The 18,173-nt window shown below is 40.9% G+C and overlaps 1 protein-coding gene across 1 annotated transcript in view; it reads right to left on the bottom strand.

Moving 5' to 3' along the window:
* Positions 1 to 18,173, bottom strand: part of CRB1 (crumbs cell polarity complex component 1) — a 96,511-nt gene that overhangs the window by 11,668 nt on the left and 66,670 nt on the right. Inside the window, exons 9-14 of the mRNA XM_058808075.1 lie at positions 17,704 to 17,869; positions 14,709 to 15,615; positions 13,317 to 13,445; positions 10,281 to 10,419; positions 5,931 to 6,048; positions 3,146 to 3,225 (exon numbers count right to left, since the gene is read on the bottom strand). Coding sequence (XP_058664058.1) covers positions 3,146 to 3,225; positions 5,931 to 6,048; positions 10,281 to 10,419; positions 13,317 to 13,445; positions 14,709 to 15,615; positions 17,704 to 17,869 — 1,539 coding nt within the window. The remainder of the gene's footprint in view (positions 1 to 3,145; positions 3,226 to 5,930; positions 6,049 to 10,280; positions 10,420 to 13,316; positions 13,446 to 14,708; positions 15,616 to 17,703; positions 17,870 to 18,173) is intronic.

Here is an 18,173-nt window from a genome sequence, read left to right as displayed (position 1 = left end):
GATGCTCTTTGCCAGGATGGCCAGGCAGGATTCCTCTGAGGCAAACACCCTGGAGTGCAGTCCTCACTCCTCTCTTTCTGAGGCTCACCTCCCTGCCCCATGGCACTATTACAGATTCAAGCCTGCTCTGGTTTTATCTATTTTCAGGTATTGGAAGGATGTGGTTCCACCAGCCTGACTAGTGCTAACAGCCTCAAGCCAGTGATGACCCTTTTTGTTAAAGTACTTGGCTCTGGTCACGTTGCAGTGTTCAAGATTGTTCATCCTCTGTCAAAGTTCCACTCTGAAGTCTCACAGACCTGACACTTTGCTTGCTGGAAATCTGTATTTTTCATACCACAAAATAGGCCATTTAGTTCAAGTGAAAGTGTGATCAGTGATTTCCAAAATGCTTTTTTGTATGGCTCTGAGTAACTCTCTTCTGATTGATACTTGCATCCTTCCTCAAAATATTCCCAAGCTCATATGCATTAGCAAAGTAATCAAAAAATCAGGCAAGTTATCTCTGTTTTGGCACAAGTTTCATACATTAGTGTTTTCTCCTGGAAGAATACTTCTGCTTCCTCCTTCGTCAGTAGTTTTTGGAGAGGATGGAAAGAAATGATCAGAAGCTAAGAATCTTTGACTCCAAATTTTCTGGAAGTGAATTAAGTTGTTTCAGGTCTCTGAGTCCAGGCCAGTTACAGTCTGAGCAGCCTAAGTGCTCCTCCAAGGCAGAGTGGGTAGCTGATACTGAAGGGAAATTTACCTTTCCTGCCTACTCCATCTAGAGAACCTCACTGCTTTGGAGATTATTGCTTAGCAGCAGGTTCTACCAATAATGCTTTAGTAGATTTAAAGTGTTTAAAGCATCCTGGGGAAGACTGTGCTCTCTCTGTGTCTGTCTCTCTCTCTCTCTGTCCACTTCCTAGTGAAGAACAAGATAATAACACGTGGGCACCTTACAGAGGTGCCCCAAGCATTCACTTGAAATAATGAATAATTTTCCTGTGTTCAGATGCAGCCCTGGTGTTCAGTGCTGTTTGACTTTTACACCTACTGAAAGGACAGGTGAAAATTTGGGTGGGATAGTGACTTCCAAACCTGCAGAAAGTGACAAAGACTCTACTACTGGCATTAGGTCTATCTTGAAGGATGGGTTACATTCTCATATGTACAGAAACCAAAGCATTTTCTTTCAGACTGAATGAGGATTGTGTTTGATTAAAGGAAACAAAATAAGAAAGGACCAAGTGCAATTTTCCATGAGACACAGCAGTGTCCTGCCTGATTCCCATGTGCAATATTCTGGTTAGTTCACAAAATGGTAGCATTTGGGATGAAAAAGGCAACAGTGAAATCCCTGTGAAAAATCTGTGCCTGTGCTGCCATTTCACTGTGGGCTCAGAGTGAGCCTAGATAAAACCAGACATGTGCATTAGCATTGGTGAATACCAAGTGAAATTAGCCTTGCAGAAGAGGTGGTGTTGCCAGGCCCTCCCAGAGCTGTCTCTAGTTTGTCATTGATTTTAATTGGGAGCAGGTTTGGGCTTTTCTTTGGAGTCTATTTTGGCTTGGGGTATTTTTGGGTGTGCAGTTTTTTGTGTGTGTGCACATTTGTTTTATGTTGTTGGGGGTTTTTTGGTTGGTTGTGGTTTTTTGTTGTGTTTTTTTTGTCGGTGGTGTTCTAAGATTATCAGCTCCCAGGTGTCAGGCAGGCTGTGCTCACTGCATGTTCCTGTTCGTGCATAACTGATACAAAGCCAAAGGGGAGAAAGGGTCTTGTTACAGGCTGATCTGGGAAACAACTGCACCTTTATTCCCCCACAAATGGTGACTGCTTGGAGAAGAGGGAACAGAGGGTCCTGTCCCTTTGGAGAGAAGAAGAGGACAGCTTGTGATGTTACCAGTGCTTCCCCAGACAGAAAGAGAAGTATTTCCATTTATCTCTGTAATGGATAAATTAGACCCCAAAGTATTAATGTGTTTGAGAATCCCCAGGATCCCTACCCTACCATTTCACAGGGACCACCAACAATCAAAGCTGTCTCCACTGGTGCCAAATCTGTTCATTCTAAATAATTACAAAGATTTGTAAAGCTGCTGATTTTCTTGTCCTTTGAATTACAGCAATACCACATTTTTTAATTCAGTGCACTTATTTTTTTGGAAAACCAAATAATTTCTTCTACCAAATATGATTTGAATAAATTCAAGGACTGTTGTGTTTGCTGCACGTTTAGATTGGTAGAATATTCAGATATTTGTCTAACAAGCTCTGCCTCTTATTTAAAAAGTTCTCTGTATCAAAATAGATAAATGTTCTTGATCATTTGAAACCAAAATTTTTTTTTCAGATTCTCAGAACAGGAATTATTTTTATTGCTTTTCAGTGGAGTAATATTCCATAAGCCTAGTAAAGTGTGTAATTTTTTTCCGTTGTTATTAGGAATGTAGTTTCATATCAAGAAGTGAAAAATAGAAGAGAACATTAGGTCTCATGAAGTATATAAGAAAAAAAAAATGACATAAAATTTAGTATCTGAACAATGCAGGCACAGACTGCATGAATGTGTTATAAAGTGAGCAATGACTGAAGTAAATACCCATGTGATGTGGATGAGGGTCCACAGGGAAAACATCAGAAGGTGAGAATAGGGAAGACAATGCCATTGCAACAGAAAGGATGCTGTACAGACAAAATGTGTTAGTCTGAATACTAAACTGTTATGTGAGCACTGTGCTGGAGCTGATTCTGTACTGCAGAGTGTTATGCTGTCATGTGTCATCTGGGCTCCCTTTTCTGCTTATATTTCCCATGCACATTAAATATTCAACTGCTTTTCACTGATGCATGCAGTAATCCTGGCCCTGTGAAGAGCTTTCTTGTCTTTCCCAGCTAGGACACATTAGATACCCTTATTGTCTTTGCATCCTAATGCTTTGTACCTTATGTTGTGACACACATTAAATGTGTTTCATCCAATATCCCTTTAGAAGTTGTAGTTAAATCCTCTGTTCTGAATGCAGACTAATACAAAATAGCAAAGGGTATTAAGGCATTGTTCTGCTCTGAAAAACAACTGCAAAAATGGCATTGTGACATTTTCAGTGACTTCCAGAGCAAAGCTGCTCATTTTATAAATGTAGAAATGTTTCTTCTTACCCCACATTTGACCTGGCACTGGAATAAAGCTGAGCCCTCCCTGGCTCCTACCATCAATGGTAAGGATTCTGCCATGATGGGTGATCTGCAATCACACAAATGATGTGGAACAAATAAACTCCAGCTGCTTCCCAGCTAAGTTATGCTGATTCTGCTGGGCTAATAAAAGTACAAATTTATTTCAGTCATTGAAATAATATTATTTCAATAGACTACCATCAGACTGTAAAAGTTTACCTGTACAGTTGCCCTGATGAGGGTGTTCTCAAACCTAGTAAGGTACTACAGAGAGTAAATCAGAAGCACCAGGAAATGCCCTTTATGCTTCCAGGAGCAGCCTTGCAGGATGTAAGTTACATAGCCCAGAGTGTTTATTTCCCTCCCACAGGTCCTGGGAGCCTCAGGAAAGCTGAGGAGAGCTGGCTTCTGCCTATTGATAGCTCTGCTGACCCAGGGCTTGCTCCCAGCTTGGGCAGCAGTGCCAGCAGCAATGTCATGGCACTGTGGGTGCTGCTATGTCACGGCACTGTGGGTGCTGCAGGCAGAGGGCATCAGTTCTGAGCAGGGATTCAGTCCTCTCTCCACTGCTCCTCAGGCACTGCTGGGTTCAGTGGGATGTCAGAACATGCTGGTGAGTGGTTTTAAACCCCTCTGATTTCCTGAGGTTCTATCATTAGAACCTATCACCTCACCCACAGTGGAAATAGGAGAGGGCCCTTCAGAGAATGGTGTCATTTTGGAAATGTTACACTGTCCATCCATACCAGACTTTTCCAAGAGGCTGCCAGAGCTCTGGAGAAGACAGAAGTCCCAGCAGGTACAAACATGCTCCTCATTAGGGCCCAGCCTGCTGCTCCCCAGGAGCTCAGCCTGACCTTGCTCCCCAAGCCCTGGGCTGCTCTGGGACTGTCCAGGAGAGCCTGGAGCTGAGCCCACGTGGGGAGAGCCTCTGCTCCCTCCTGCAGCCTGTGACAGCTGCAAGGAGCTTGTCTGGGCCCTGGGCACCCACAGCTCCTCAGCTCCTGCTGGGGATGAGCAGCACGAGTGCCCTGTCTGAAACTCAGGCTGGCAGCACTTTTCAGTTGACTTTCCCAGCTTTACTTGTTCATTTTACCACACTCCTGAGGCTGGCTGCTGAAAACCACTGTCTTGGTGTTGTCAACATTGGGCATTCAATCTCAGGGTAATAATAAAAATTATCTTATTGCCTTAAAATATGTTTTAATAAGAATTTTTTTTTAATTTTGTGGTTTATTTTTGTTCCTCTATTGCTCTCAAGGTCTCTTCTTGGGAGGTCTAGCAAAGTATTTGCTTATGTGGAGACTGAAATATGTGTATAGGAGCAGAAATACCAGATAGCTAGGGCAGAATTTTTCAGTTTGAAGGTGCTTCCAATATAGCTAACCTAATTTTCCAATTTTCCTATTTTGTCCAATATTTCTACCCAATTTCATAAATTAAAAAATTCTAAAGTATGAAAGTGTCCTGATCATCTGCAGTAGGAAAGAGCAAGAACAAATCTGTACTGATGGTGAAGAGAACAAAGTACTTTCAGAGTTTTGCAATCTCAAGACAGAAACTGATGGGAGTACTGGCTGAGAACTGGTGCAGAGTGGAAATTTAACCTGCATGGGCTATAAATGCCATTAGATCACTCTGTAGGCCTTAAAACCAAAATACTGCTGATGTTTCTGTGCACAAGGTAGGGGTGTACAAGAGCAAGGCATGCAGGTAAAGCCACAGTGAGACTGGGGGAAGACAGTCTGGTTGTTGCATTCCTGATGTCCATGTCTTTTAGTCAAATGGTAATTATCCATTAATAGCCTCATAAGTATGAATATGTAAATAGCTATGGGATGCATTATTCATGAATCACCAGGCATTAATTATTGTAATTAAGTATCATTTGCTACATTCATATTACTAACCCTTCCAGTTAATGAATACATTAACTAATCACTGTGGAGCAGATTCAATCAAAATTCCCTGTGTCTGTGCTATGGAAGCCTGGGAGAGTTTTATTGAATTTAGATTCAATATTGAACATCTCCAACATGCTTATCAGTGTATTTTTAATGACATTAAGTGTGAATCATAACCTCCAGTGCATGATGCTTGTCCTTGTGCCCAGGAGGATGGAGTGGTACCAGCTGGAAGAGAACGTGGAAGAGCAGTGGTGCAGCACACGGCAGCAGCTCTGTGAACCAAGGACAACTTCAATTCTGGGACATGAAATCCACCTCCACTTTCAAGTCTCATGTATATTCACACGTACAATGGGAGAGGGGGTGTGTTTTGTGAGGGAGTGCTGTCCCAAAGGTGCCGCTGGTGACAATGTTCAAGGAACAATTCCAAAGCTCAGCTGGAGCTGTTTGCCAGCACCAGCAGGACCCAGCCCTGGCAGGATGTGCTCCCAGTCTAACGGGGCTCAGGGCACTCCTGAAACACAAAGTAAAATGAACAACCCAACCCTGGGTTTTGTCTTTACTCCCTGGGGATCCATTTCAACTAATGATAATCTCAGTACCACAGAAAGAAGATTTGCTGCAGCTTTTATTTCACTGCCTTTTTAGGGTTATAGTTCTCAGAACCAGGCCTTGTGGGTTTTGAAGTAGAAATTTTGAATAATTTATTGCAAACAAGAGTTTCATTATTTTAGGAGAATCACTAACTCAAGATATAAATATATAAGTTCAAGTGCTGAAAGTTAATATAAACAAGTAAAATGCCCTCTTGGCTGAACTTTTGGCTGTCAGGGCAGAAAAAATATTTGCAAAGAAAGGATGAAATCTTATTTCATCACTGTTAGTTTGAAGCAGATTTTTTCCTATTTTTAGGTTCACCAATGTACTGTAGTCATGTGCAGTGAGTAAATGATTATTGGATCTAGCTTCCTCAGTAATCTGGGAGTAAGAAAATCTAAATAAGCATATATCAAGGCTATTTTCAAATTCACAAACACATGGGCTCTTTGTAATTAAAACTGTCATAAGATACAGCGGCAGAGAGGGCTCAGTCAGAGCCTGGATTTTTAAGAGCCAGAAGTAAGAGCAATGGTCAGTAAAGACAATCTGCCACTCCCTGGAGACACCTACTCAGTGAAAACCCCTTGTGCATTTTCCAAGCACAGTGAGGAATATGCTTTCATTCATCCCACAGCTGATGCAAATCTCTTTGCTCTCCCTTCCAGTGTCTCCATCAGTGCTGCCTTCCCCCTCTTTTCAGAAATCTATATTCTGCCTCAAACCCAAACACTGTTAGTTCTCATTACCCAGCTTTATGAATGACAGTCACTGGCATGTGAAAACCAGTCTGAGTCTCAGTACCACAGAGGGATCCATTACAGATATTACCAACATGGAACATCAACAGCCATGCCTCTAAAAATCTTGATCTTGTTTTTGGGCTTTCTTTCATTTGCATGTCTTGTATCCCTCCTCTAATTCTGAATATATTGAGATTATGTTTTCCCAACTTCTTTTCAATGCCCAAAATAGTAGGAGTGTGTTTTGATATTTCTTTTTTTTATAAATACTGATTTTCTACAAAAGCATGAACTCAGCAGGGAGTTTGTGTTCTTAATTTAAAAAAAATCAACTATCAAAAGATTTGAAGTACAATTGCAACACTGGAAATGTATGAAGATGTTGCTGTTATATCTTAATATGAAATCTGAATAATGGCCTCTTCAGCTCCCTGAATTCTAAAAAAATCTTAGCAATTGGATGTTTTTCCATAAAGGTTAGTATCCAGTGTCATTATTCATCCAGCTATGTTTTTCATGTTTGCTTTTATATCTGTTTTCCTTTATTTGTCTGACACCTGCATCCCTTAAAAAAATATAGAAAATTATTTCACTTAACCTGGCACTTGTTTATTTTTTGACTCTTAAAAATAGAAATACCAAGTCTGCAGGAGTGCAGCTGGGGTGGTTGGAGTGGCTGAAGAGCTTCAGTGGGAAGCACCTGCCTGACCCTGCCCTTCCAGAACTCCTGGAAAACCCCGGGATGAAGCAGCCTTGGCTGGCGTGTGGTGTTCCTGTGAAGAGTTCAGAAAACATGGCACACTGAAAGCAAATGGACAGAGCCATGAGCAGGAAATGAGGAGCAGACATAAAGAGACAAAGGCAGAAGGTTTATTTGCTGTATAAAGGTAGGAAATTTATGTACACGTGCACAATGCAGTTGAGGATACAGAAGTACAAAGAGGAAGAGAGCAGCATTTCTGAGGCCAGGGGATGTTTCATGATGACAAGGCATTAGAGGAAGGAAAGAATTCAATTACAGGTGAGTGTTTTCAGTAAAAGAAAGAGAGAACTGATGTCCTGCTAATTGAGTTTAAAATAATAACTTGCATATTGCTGTAAATTAATATGAAACCTGTGTTTAATATTGCATAAACACTCATTTTAAGTGTCTAGTATTGAATAGAAAGAGTACTGGAATCTCTACACAAATGTTTTCTTATTGTTTTCACATTTTGCATTTAGGTCTAATGCAGACATACTGTTATTACATTTAGTTTTTTTTACCTTTCTTCATCATTAAGACCATGATGAAATTTTTGCTTAATGTAGTGTGTCCTGTTGTGCATATTCTACAAAGTACATAATGGTTCAATTTAGTTATGTGGGAACTGAACTAAAACCAGTGAGGAAATAAAATCAAACGAAACTTCATTATTTTCTTAATTATAGATATTAAAAAAAAGTTTGAACAGCTTTGATATGTAGCAGCACTTTTTTCATTTGAATTTTTAAATTTTCTTTTTTCTTTGTCTTTAGTTAGTATTCTGAAATAGGACAGTTTTTATTTCAAGTTATTTCTGATTAGTTTTTCATTTTTCTTTTCAATAATACTAAACTGAGAAACAGTTTTAGCTACAATTAAATGGAAGCTACAGTTTGGAATGAAATTCCCAACATAAGATGCTATTAATTTAAATTTCCCCATATGAAAGCAATTTTCCAAAACTATCTTTTCACTGGAATAAAAAAATCCAAAATGCAGTCTGGTTTTGTTTTTTTCTCTTTGCCTGTGTTCTGTAATTCCTAGTATTACATGTGATTGCCAGTAAGATAACTAAACCTATATCTGATAGTATGTATAGTTTTCTTTCTGACACTGCTACATTAATTTCATCTCCAGTCCCTTCCCATCTAGTGTTTATTGATTGCTTACAAAGAGGAAAGGATTTTTAAAATAAATTTTTATATATAATACAAAATTATTTATAATTATTTTTAATAAGAGTTTAACAAAAAAAAAAATCCCTAATCTTTTTCAGGTATGATAAAGCCAGCAAAGAAATTATCCTTGTGTACAATTCTTATAGGTAAGTACACTGTACTTTATTTTCATACTAAGGCAGATGCTAGGAATATGTGACAGGGATGAATCACAATTTTTTTTCCACAGATGTGCAAAAGTTTGTTTGGTTTTTTTCCTTCCCCCTAAAATAGGAGTAGGGTTTTTAACAGCAGAAATGTTGCTGCATTTGTGTGCTGAGTGGTACTCAAAGAAATAACAGACCTGGGGCATTTATGAAAGGTGGAAAATAAAAAATACTCTTGATCCACTGTCCGATCCATATCCTGCTGTGGCAAAACAGAAACCCTAAAATCTCACTCAGAAACATTTCAGGGTGTCCTAATGTCACTGGAGATTTAAAGGGGGGATTTGCTTTTCCTGGATGCACCAGGTCCAACCTGCAGCGAGTTCGGGAGGACGGGGGCAGGTTTGGAGTGCGGGAAACTGATATCAGGGATTTCAAGGACTTCTCCAAAAGATCAGTTGTCCCCTCTGGAGTCAGAAAACCTCCCAGTATGGTGTTAGTCTTTAAAACTCTGCTACCTGCCATACAGCTAATAACAAAACACCACCCTGTACACACTTGTTCTTTTGAATCCTCTCTCAAGGACACTATTCAAATGACTAAAAGGGACAGAGAATCTCTGCAATATAATAATGCACGTCCAAATACATTATTTCACCCTTCATAAATGAGGTTTTTGTCTTAAATAACGGTTAAAAAAGAAAAAAACTCCTCACTTTTTACGAATGTTTAGTATTTAACAATGTATTTCAGTTATGTCTGCACTCTCAAAGGACACTACAAAGATATTTTGCTACAATATTTTTGCTACATCTCCTGGCACTCATAATTTTCAGGTCCTTTTTTCCATTCTTTTAAGAATCCATGGACAACCAACCCAATTACTTTGCTTGCTTTTAAGAAGGAAAAATCCCATCTTTTTTTTGACTGATGACACTGATCTGCTAATAAGTAAAACAGATTTACTTAAAGTTATAGAAATCTTTAAACAAACAACAAATCTGTGATTTCAAGTCTGAGACACTTACTGGGCCTTTCTTGAAAGAGAAAATGTTGGTAAAGATTAAGATGGCTGTATTTTATCTCAGTAAAATACATTGTATCTGTAGAGGCTAATGGAGCAGAGGATCAGGATTAGTGATATCAGTGCAGGATTGACACTAATTCAGATGGATGTGGGAGTCTCCTCAGCAGGTTGTCAATTGCTAATCCAAACCATTACCTAATTATCCAAAAATATCCCTCCTGATTTCACAGGTGTGAGACCTAACTGCCAAAGGAACAGCAATAAACATGGGATGTGATGTAAAAATAGTGACCACCTGCAAGATTTAGTTTAAGATTAGAATTATTGAAGGTAGTGAGTCTGTCACTCATTGCAGTAGGGTTTGAATGCCACCCTCAGTAAATGTGACTGTTAGTTGTCCCACTGTCACCCACTGGCTGTGTTCATGTGGTGAAATGCTCTGGTGAAGGTGGGATGAACTCTTTAACATCTGCTAGCATTGTTCTAAATCTAAATCGATTAACTAAACCAGATCTGAAAGGATTCATAGAAAAACCATTCAAAGACATATAAAACAATTATTTAAAACTTTGATATTTGTATTGCTTTGCTAAGCTGCTTAGTCAAGGCATCTTCTGCTGCAGTAAAACACAAAAGTTTAAAGACAGCTCAATAGTCTTCCTGATCACCCCACTCGACTGCTGGCTCATCATCCATTCGCAGAATGAGATAGGAGAGGAGCTGAAAGAGGTTCTGCCACAAGAGCAAAGAGACAAAGAAGGAGAGGTCGCTTACATCGATCTCACAGCGGTCCCCGGCGAAGTTCACGTCGCACAGGCAGTGGAACTTGTTGAGCAGGTTCTGGCACAGGCCCCCGTTCAGACATGGGTCAGAGCTGCACTCATCAATGTCCTTCTCACACCTGCAGGAGAGACTGCAGACAGTCAGCCTCAGGAACCAGGCATCCAGTGCTTCCAACAGGCAAGTGTTTAATTCAGCAGCTTGGGGGGGATGGAGATGCTCTGGGGCGTGTTTCCACACGTGTTTATGGTTTTATCAACTAGTGATGAGCCCCACTCAAACCCTGAACCTCCTGCATGGTTTCCAAACACAGACAGTTGAGCAGGTAATTTCATCCTTGTAAAGCACTTCATGGTTACTGATGCTCAGCAAGGTGCAGTGCAAGTTCTTGTGTGAGCTCAGAGCCAGCTCTGGTGCAAGTCCTGCTGACAGCTTGCTTGTCCTTGTCATTGTTTCAGGAGCTGAGGGCACAGCTTCCTTCTCAGTAATCTGGATATAAATCAAAAACATGTGTGCTTTTGCCAGCTGAGTGCTCTTAGAAATATTAATCTGGTTTTTGAGTGGGTTTTTTAACCTTTTTATTTCTTTCCTCAATTTGGTATGCCGATAGATCCCAGCACAATTTCCTATCCAGTTGCTCTGAGCTGGGCCCCAATTAAAAGGTAAGAATAGTGCATGGCAGGTTTCATAAGCCTTAATATGTATCATTAAGTGGTTTTGAGCTAATTCTGGTGATACAAGAAATCTGAGTTCTAATTTCTCGAGGCAGACAATGGAAGGATAATGAGGGATATGTAAGACTGTTTGAAAACTACTGATTTGGTGATTTTTGCTCTGAAAATGTTCCCTTTTAATTCCCTGCTCCTTTTTATCAAATAATGCTAAAAGTTAATCCTATTTTTTCCAGGTAAAATTGCAGGTTTGTACTCGGAGAAGAATGTGATAAATTCTCTCTGAATTATAAGGACTTGCTTTGTTCAGTCATATTCATAACCAAGCAATAAACATATTATTCATACATCATAGAAGAGCATTTTTATATTAAACACTTACTCTATTCTAATCTAAACTTCTTTCGATAGTTTCCTTAAATATTAAATTATATTAATATACTTCAAAGACCTAAGTTATTTATCCAATGTATAAAAATTGTATAGCTATGAAATTACCTATGCAAATTTTAAAAAAAGCCAAAAATCTCTCAAATCTTCTGGGGAATCAGGTACCTTAATCCAACTGATTTTCAGGAACACCTAAAAACCTGACTCCCTTTATGTAATTTTCAAAGTTCCAGCCTGAATTACATAACAAATTTGTTTTTGAGAGAGAGCCCTATCATCTTTAATGGAGCTTAATCTTTATACATTTCCCTTTCCACCTGCTATTAAGCCCATTGGGATTTTTTTAATGTGATCCCAAGTCAATTGATAGAATTTCTCTACACTGTGCACCAGTGGCTTTCTGAGGGCTGGAATATTGTCTTAAAGGAAAATGCCTGCTTTATCATCCTAATACATAAATATACAAAGTGGTTTGGTTTTGATATTCTTATTAACAGATATATTTGAATTTGTTCTGGAAAAAAAGCAAAAAAAACCCGGATGAAATGTTCTCATTTGATCTAGTGAGACCCCCAAGCACGGAAGCACTGCTGGTTTATGGCTTGGCAGCCTGGAGGAGCAGAGGCCAAATGCTCCATTTGAGAGGCTGCAGGAGAGAGCCTGGCTGCCACAGGCAGCTCCCTGCAGCTCGCCGGGCACAGGCTGCACACGAGAACCTTGGGAGCTGTAAAAGAGAGATTACTGCCAGCCACTGGGGTGGAGGGAAGGAAGGCTCACTCCCAAAGCTGCAGTTAGCAGGTAGGCTGGCAGGGGAGGGAGAAGGAAAAAGGGCTTTCCTGCTGCCTCAAAGTCCCAAGGAATACATGCAGTGCAGAAGTGGCTATGAATATGCTTTTACGTCTTAAAATTTTATTTTATTGTATCCTTTCCCCCTTGTTGAATATTGTGAGGTGGTACACAGGTGACCTGGCTGTTAACAGTGCAATTCATGTGTGTCTGCCAACCACACTGTGCATTGAGTGGGTGGAAATCTTCATTTCATGTCTTTTACAGCCTACTGTACTCTTTCCACAAAATCAGTGGGCTCATAAGTTTTTGAGAGAATGAAAACCTTTTGTTGGAAACTTCTCTGCATTACAGCTTGGTCCTGTTGAACTTTTGGATATTATACTCTGACATAATGCTAGTTTCACCAGAAGTATGTACAGATTTTCCTGTCTCTCTATCCAAAATGCCCTTACCTGTTCAGGCTATGACTGGGACAATGCCTCTCTAGGTTTCTGCAGCACCTGATGCCTGCCCTGAGGCTCTCAGCCCTCCCTGCTCCAGAGCTCTTTGAAGGCCAGTATTAAGTGTCAACTGGGCTACAAGATACACATTTCGCTGTGAAGAAGGTCCCTCTGATCCAAGATAAACAATAACATGCACAAAGTGTTCCTTAATCTCTTCTAAAAGTAATCATTCTGTTCTCACACTTCAGCATTCGGTAAGAAAGTGCGGTATACCGTGCCACCTCTTACCATCCCTGGGATAGAATAGATTGTATCTTCACAGCACAGACATGTGAAAATGGAACAGCTTTGCATATTCATGTGCCAGAGCATGCAGCTAGTTTAGGTATATGAGCAGGATATGTGTGTTTGTGTCTCACCTATGGAAATTCTAACTTGTCATATGAAAATTTGGCACAGAAGCAAAAAAAAAAAAAAAAGGCACAGAGAAGCAAGCCTGCAGTGCTGTTTAAGAATTAATATCTTGGGCTGGATTACTGGCTGCATTCATTTGTGATTTTTGTCCAAAACCACAATACTCCAGACCCTCAGAGTCACTCTAGCAAGGAACTCCTGCATTATAAATCAGCTGCTTTGTCTGTATTTCTGCCAGAGGGTTGGCTGTTACCCTCTGGACCCTTTTGGAGCAGCTTTTGGGAGAGGTGCTCCCCAGGGATGGGCAGGACAAAGGCTCTCACCGTTCTCCCACGAAGCCTGGCAGGCATGCACAGCTCAGCTCCCCGCCCAGGTCGCTGCAGTTGCCGTAGTTGAAGCATGTGAGGTTCCTCTCTTCGTTCCCACACACGGTGTAAGGTAATCTTCTGTACCTGGGCACACAAGGAGGCAGCAGCAGTTATTGGCACTGTCCTTGTTTCTGGATGTCTCCTGCACTCTCAGCTGAAGCAGGGGAATAGGGTACTGCCCAAAGGAATGACAGCTGGAACTCACATTCTAGACTCCCAGAACGTGTTTTGCCTAACGTTTTTAATTTGACAGATTTAATTTTTCTTTTCCGAATATTTACTGGCAAGATAATGATTCATTTATCATAAAAAAAAAAGGACATCACTCTACTTACATTACTAATGTGGTTCTCTGTGATACCTGGATAGCTTAGTGTAAGAGTTCAAAAGAGACAGACATAACATACAAGATAAAAATTATTGGGCCACCATAAGGCATCTTCAAATCTGAGGATGTCCTCACTTCTCAGAAAAAGTCAACAAAACCTGTCAGTTTTAGTAATTATATCCTAAAAGACAGAGTAATTATATCCTGTAATTGGATAGCGTGAAGAAGATTGTCTGCATCCTTTGGGCTGCAGCAGACTGGATTTGTTGGAGTCTTCTGAAGGAAGGAGAAGGATTTTGCCTTCTTGGAGAGGAATTGGACACGCTTAGAGGGCAGAATTTTATGGGCATGCAGAGAAGGGCAATTAAAGGGAATAGCTTGCAGCCTTTCTAGAGGAGAGTCTGGAGGGGAGAAATAGGAAATAGCATGTAAGCAGTGTCAGAAGCAATGGCAAAAGTGGGTTGTGTGGTGTTTGCAGCCACCAGGACTGAGAATAAGCTGGGAGGAAAAGACCAACCCAGAAAAGATGCTGTGAGTGGGGAGAAAAGCAAATTATTTTCCTATTGGTATTTTCTCCTACCAGCTCTGAATTTCTGTGTTTATAGCTATAGAGCCGTATTACTGTAATAAAATATAGTTTTAGAGATTTAAAAACCTTAAGTTTTTTTTTCTGAAAAGAAGATGTAGCACATGTATTTTCAAGCTCTGGAAGACTTGTAATCTTGTCATCAGAGAGCTCACAGGACAAATGCTGACAGCAGAACAGGGCAGCAGAGCTGTGCCTTGTTCCTTCAGTCCTTATCTGCCAGTCTCTGCCTGAGCTGGCAGCTCTCCACTGTCTCAGTCCACATCTAATTGATCTGTACAATTTTCTGTACCCTTCATACCTCGACTCTGCAGCCATGATTAATACAGAGACAGATGCAAAACATCTGTGTTTAAAACAAAGACATCAGGGATGTAAAAGCCCTTCAGAAGAGCCTTGACAAAACCTTACAGATCAGCCTTGTTTATGGTACCTGCAAAACCGCCCAGTGAAGTTAGCAGCACACAGGCAGGAGTATCCATTAATCCCATCAACACAGGTGGCCCCATTCACGCACTGGTGGCCATGGCAGTCATCTACATCCTCCTCACAGGTCTCCCCAGTGTAACCAGGCTCACAGATGCACTCATAGGAGGCAATCCCATCTGAGCAGTTCCCATGGACGCAGGGGTTTGAAGAGCACTCATCAATGTTGACTTCACAGTAGGTGCCACTCCATCCATCAGGACACACACAGCGATAGGAAGTGTAAAAGTCTTCACATATACCCCCATGCATACAGGGGTCAGAGCTGCAGAAATCTGCCTGTGAACAGCCAGTAAGAGCAGGGTTTGCAGATATTTTGAGAAATTGCTCATCTTGAGGTTTTTTAGTAGGGATGTCAGCATTTTCAAAGTAGGAGAGATAAATGCCACTGATTTCTATGGTGCTCATGCACCCTCGCAGGCCATCCAGGCTGTCAAAAGCCTTGTCAGCCACGTAGATGTCTGTCTCTTCTCTTAAAAAGTTGAGGTTTCCTGCAGCAGCTGTGCTGGTTGCCGTGTCTTTCTTGTTGTCTATATCCATGTGCCATCTGGAGGACTGGGACAGGGGCTCCACCATAGAGACCATCACTCGGTGCCATTTGCCATCGCTCACAGACTCTGAACTCGCCAGGGTCAGCCTGTAGAAGCTGTTGCCACTTTGTAACTGAAACAGGAGTTTGGAGTTGTGGATGCTGATGATGACAAACTCAGGCTCCCTCTCTGCATACAGCAGGATCACGTCAGTGTCCCTGGTCCGAAAGCCAAAGATGATATTGGTGAGGTCTCTGCTGATCTTCCCGTTGCTTCTGTAAAATATCGCACTGCTCCGGCCGCTGAACACTGCGTTAGCGAGACCTGTGCAAAGACAGCAAGTGAGAAACCAGGCCAGTTTTACACCAATACACCTGGAAAGATGTGTCTCCAGCGCACATGCCATGTAACTGCTTTTAGGTTTGCTGGGACACAGTCAAATTCCACCGGTGTTTCAGTTATCCTGGTCTGCCCCTCGTGGCTGTGGAATTTACAGGGCAGTGCCAGCATCAGCCATAATCGAATCCAAAGCGTACTGCTTTGCATCATCTCAGATTATCACTCTAACACACAATTCTGCATTACTGTTATCTCTCTATTTCAAAAAAAGACATACATTTGTCTCTTTATGATTGTTTCCTAAGTACAGGCAGCCTAGTTATCCACCACGACAGATCTGGATGGGGTGAACATCTCTCCCAATTCCGTTTTTCTTGGGTGAGTCTTAAGATGTTTTATGAAGTATTTGATTGGATCCCAATTTCATCTCACTGATGCAAAAGGATGAATTTAATGGAAGTCAGTTGATGGAAAGCCCCTTCAAAATCCCTGTGAGCAGTTGTGCCTGTCACATTCAGATCCATCTTCTCCTGGTGGGCAGGCACTGCCACAGCCCTGTGCACGTGGGACTGGGAGGGCAGCAGGACTCAGCTCACTCTGCTGTGAGTGACAGCTTTATGGACATCTTCACAAAGGTATTTGGCACCTTTCATTTGTATGGTTTCTACTAAAATGCGCTTACTCACTGGGCTGTAAATTTAAATGTTCTGAGGTTTCTGAGGATTTTAGACAGGGAGGAGGGACACGAAGGAATGTCTTCTGTCTGTACTTCAGAAAAAAATAGCTTTGAAAGATCTGAGATCAGATGGGTTTCTGAGGTGCTTGTTTTTTTAGCAGAAGACACAAGGCAGAGAACTCATTGCCCAGTAAAGCTTTTATTTTGTTATCCTGTGTTGAGTGAGAAGTTTATCCTGTAGCTAAGAATAAAACTAGTTAAAAATGCAGTTCTGTAGTGCAGGAATTTTTGAATATCTATTAGGGAAACTCCCTACTGTTGCCACATAAACCATCACAGAAATCTATAGGGGGTGACCTTGAATCATTGAAAGTATAAATGAACTTGAGTTTAGCAGAAGGAAACAGTTCAGTACTTTTCACTTCACTGTCACTAAGTGTTTCTGTTCTACTCTAATATGCAATACTAAACTTTATGAGAGAATGTATTTTGATGTTATCATTAAAGACATCTGTGAGAGAAGGAGCAATTATTTTAATTTCGGTTACAATTTTAAGGTATCCTGCAATGGTGATCCTAACAGTCTGCATAAAAATAGTATCATATTGGTCTGTCTATGACAGAGATCTTTTGTTGACCAGCCTTCCTGTTCCTAAGAGTCAGCCATTCTGACAGCTTCCATCAGACTGAGTGGGTATTTACCTTCCCTCACAGTTTTTTTTTTTTTACAGTTTTTTATTAGGGCTTTATTTGGTAGCAAAATGAAGAAATATTTCTTTAAAATCCCTACTTGCTCTTTTCAATTCAACTCTAGGATGGGAAGGAGAAGGAAAGAGATGTGCAGGGTGGCTAATGATCCTAAGGCAGCTAATGGTCATCAGTTTTCAAGAGGATTGCTTGGCATGCAGGTGCTTCTTACGAAGGCATTGCTTGAGCAACTGTACTGCAGGTACTGAGGTGACTTTCTCCAAAGCTATTCAAGATTTAAGAAAATCAAATGATGCAATGGAAGTTTTGTAGCTTAGCTTTTCAGGAAGATGGAGAACACTCTAGGGTTAATCCAAGACTGGATATCCTCTTATCTCTTTGCAGTGGAAGTGTGAGGCAATGCACTGATCTACGGGACAACCTTGACTAGCTGGGCTGAGTAAGTCAAAATCAAAGTTCCTATGAACATCAGTGCCTGACTCAGGGGTCTGGGGGACATTTTCTGGGTTTGGTAGGGCAGACTCTTCCCATTAACATTACTTAAAATTGACATGACTATTATTTTAATACAGAAGTATAATTTTAATGAACTTTAAAGGCCGTGAATACTTTGTTCAAAGGAAATGCTGCTGAAAATACCGATTGCTGCTGATCTCCAAAGATGATTGGAATAACTGAAATGTACCTACATTCAAATCCTTGGTGCACCAGCTGGCATTGTGCTTCATGAGGACAGGGCCCAAGCTCACACCACTTAACTTCCTCACATGCCTTCCCCACTGTGTTAGGGGGGCAGGTGCAGGTGAAGTCATCCCAGATGGAATAGCACACACCGCCGTTGTGGCAGGGGTTGGACTATGGGAAAGAGAAGAGAGAACCTCAGTATGAATCAAGGCTGTTGGACACCCAACTCTAGGCATGGGGGACTGTCTGGCAAAAAGAAGTTTTCTTTCTATTTCAGATTGAAAATTAGAAAGACCAGTATTGTGACAGTACAGCATGTTCAATAATTAGTGAAAAACAGTATTCCAATCTCAAAATAGTTTCCTTCTCCCCTATGCAAATACATTTTGCTCCTGATATTCATCATATGTAGCATAGCTTAACAAAACCTGCTCTTTCTAGCATTTTTGCATGTTTTCCTAATCTGACATTATAA

Source organism: Ammospiza caudacuta, chromosome 7, assembly GCF_027887145.1.
Source record: "Ammospiza caudacuta isolate bAmmCau1 chromosome 7, bAmmCau1.pri, whole genome shotgun sequence".
NCBI classification, from domain to species: domain Eukaryota; kingdom Metazoa; phylum Chordata; class Aves; order Passeriformes; family Passerellidae; genus Ammospiza; species Ammospiza caudacuta.
The sequence above is the reverse complement of the archived record's forward strand: the minus strand, read 5'-3'. Positions and strand labels throughout refer to the sequence as shown.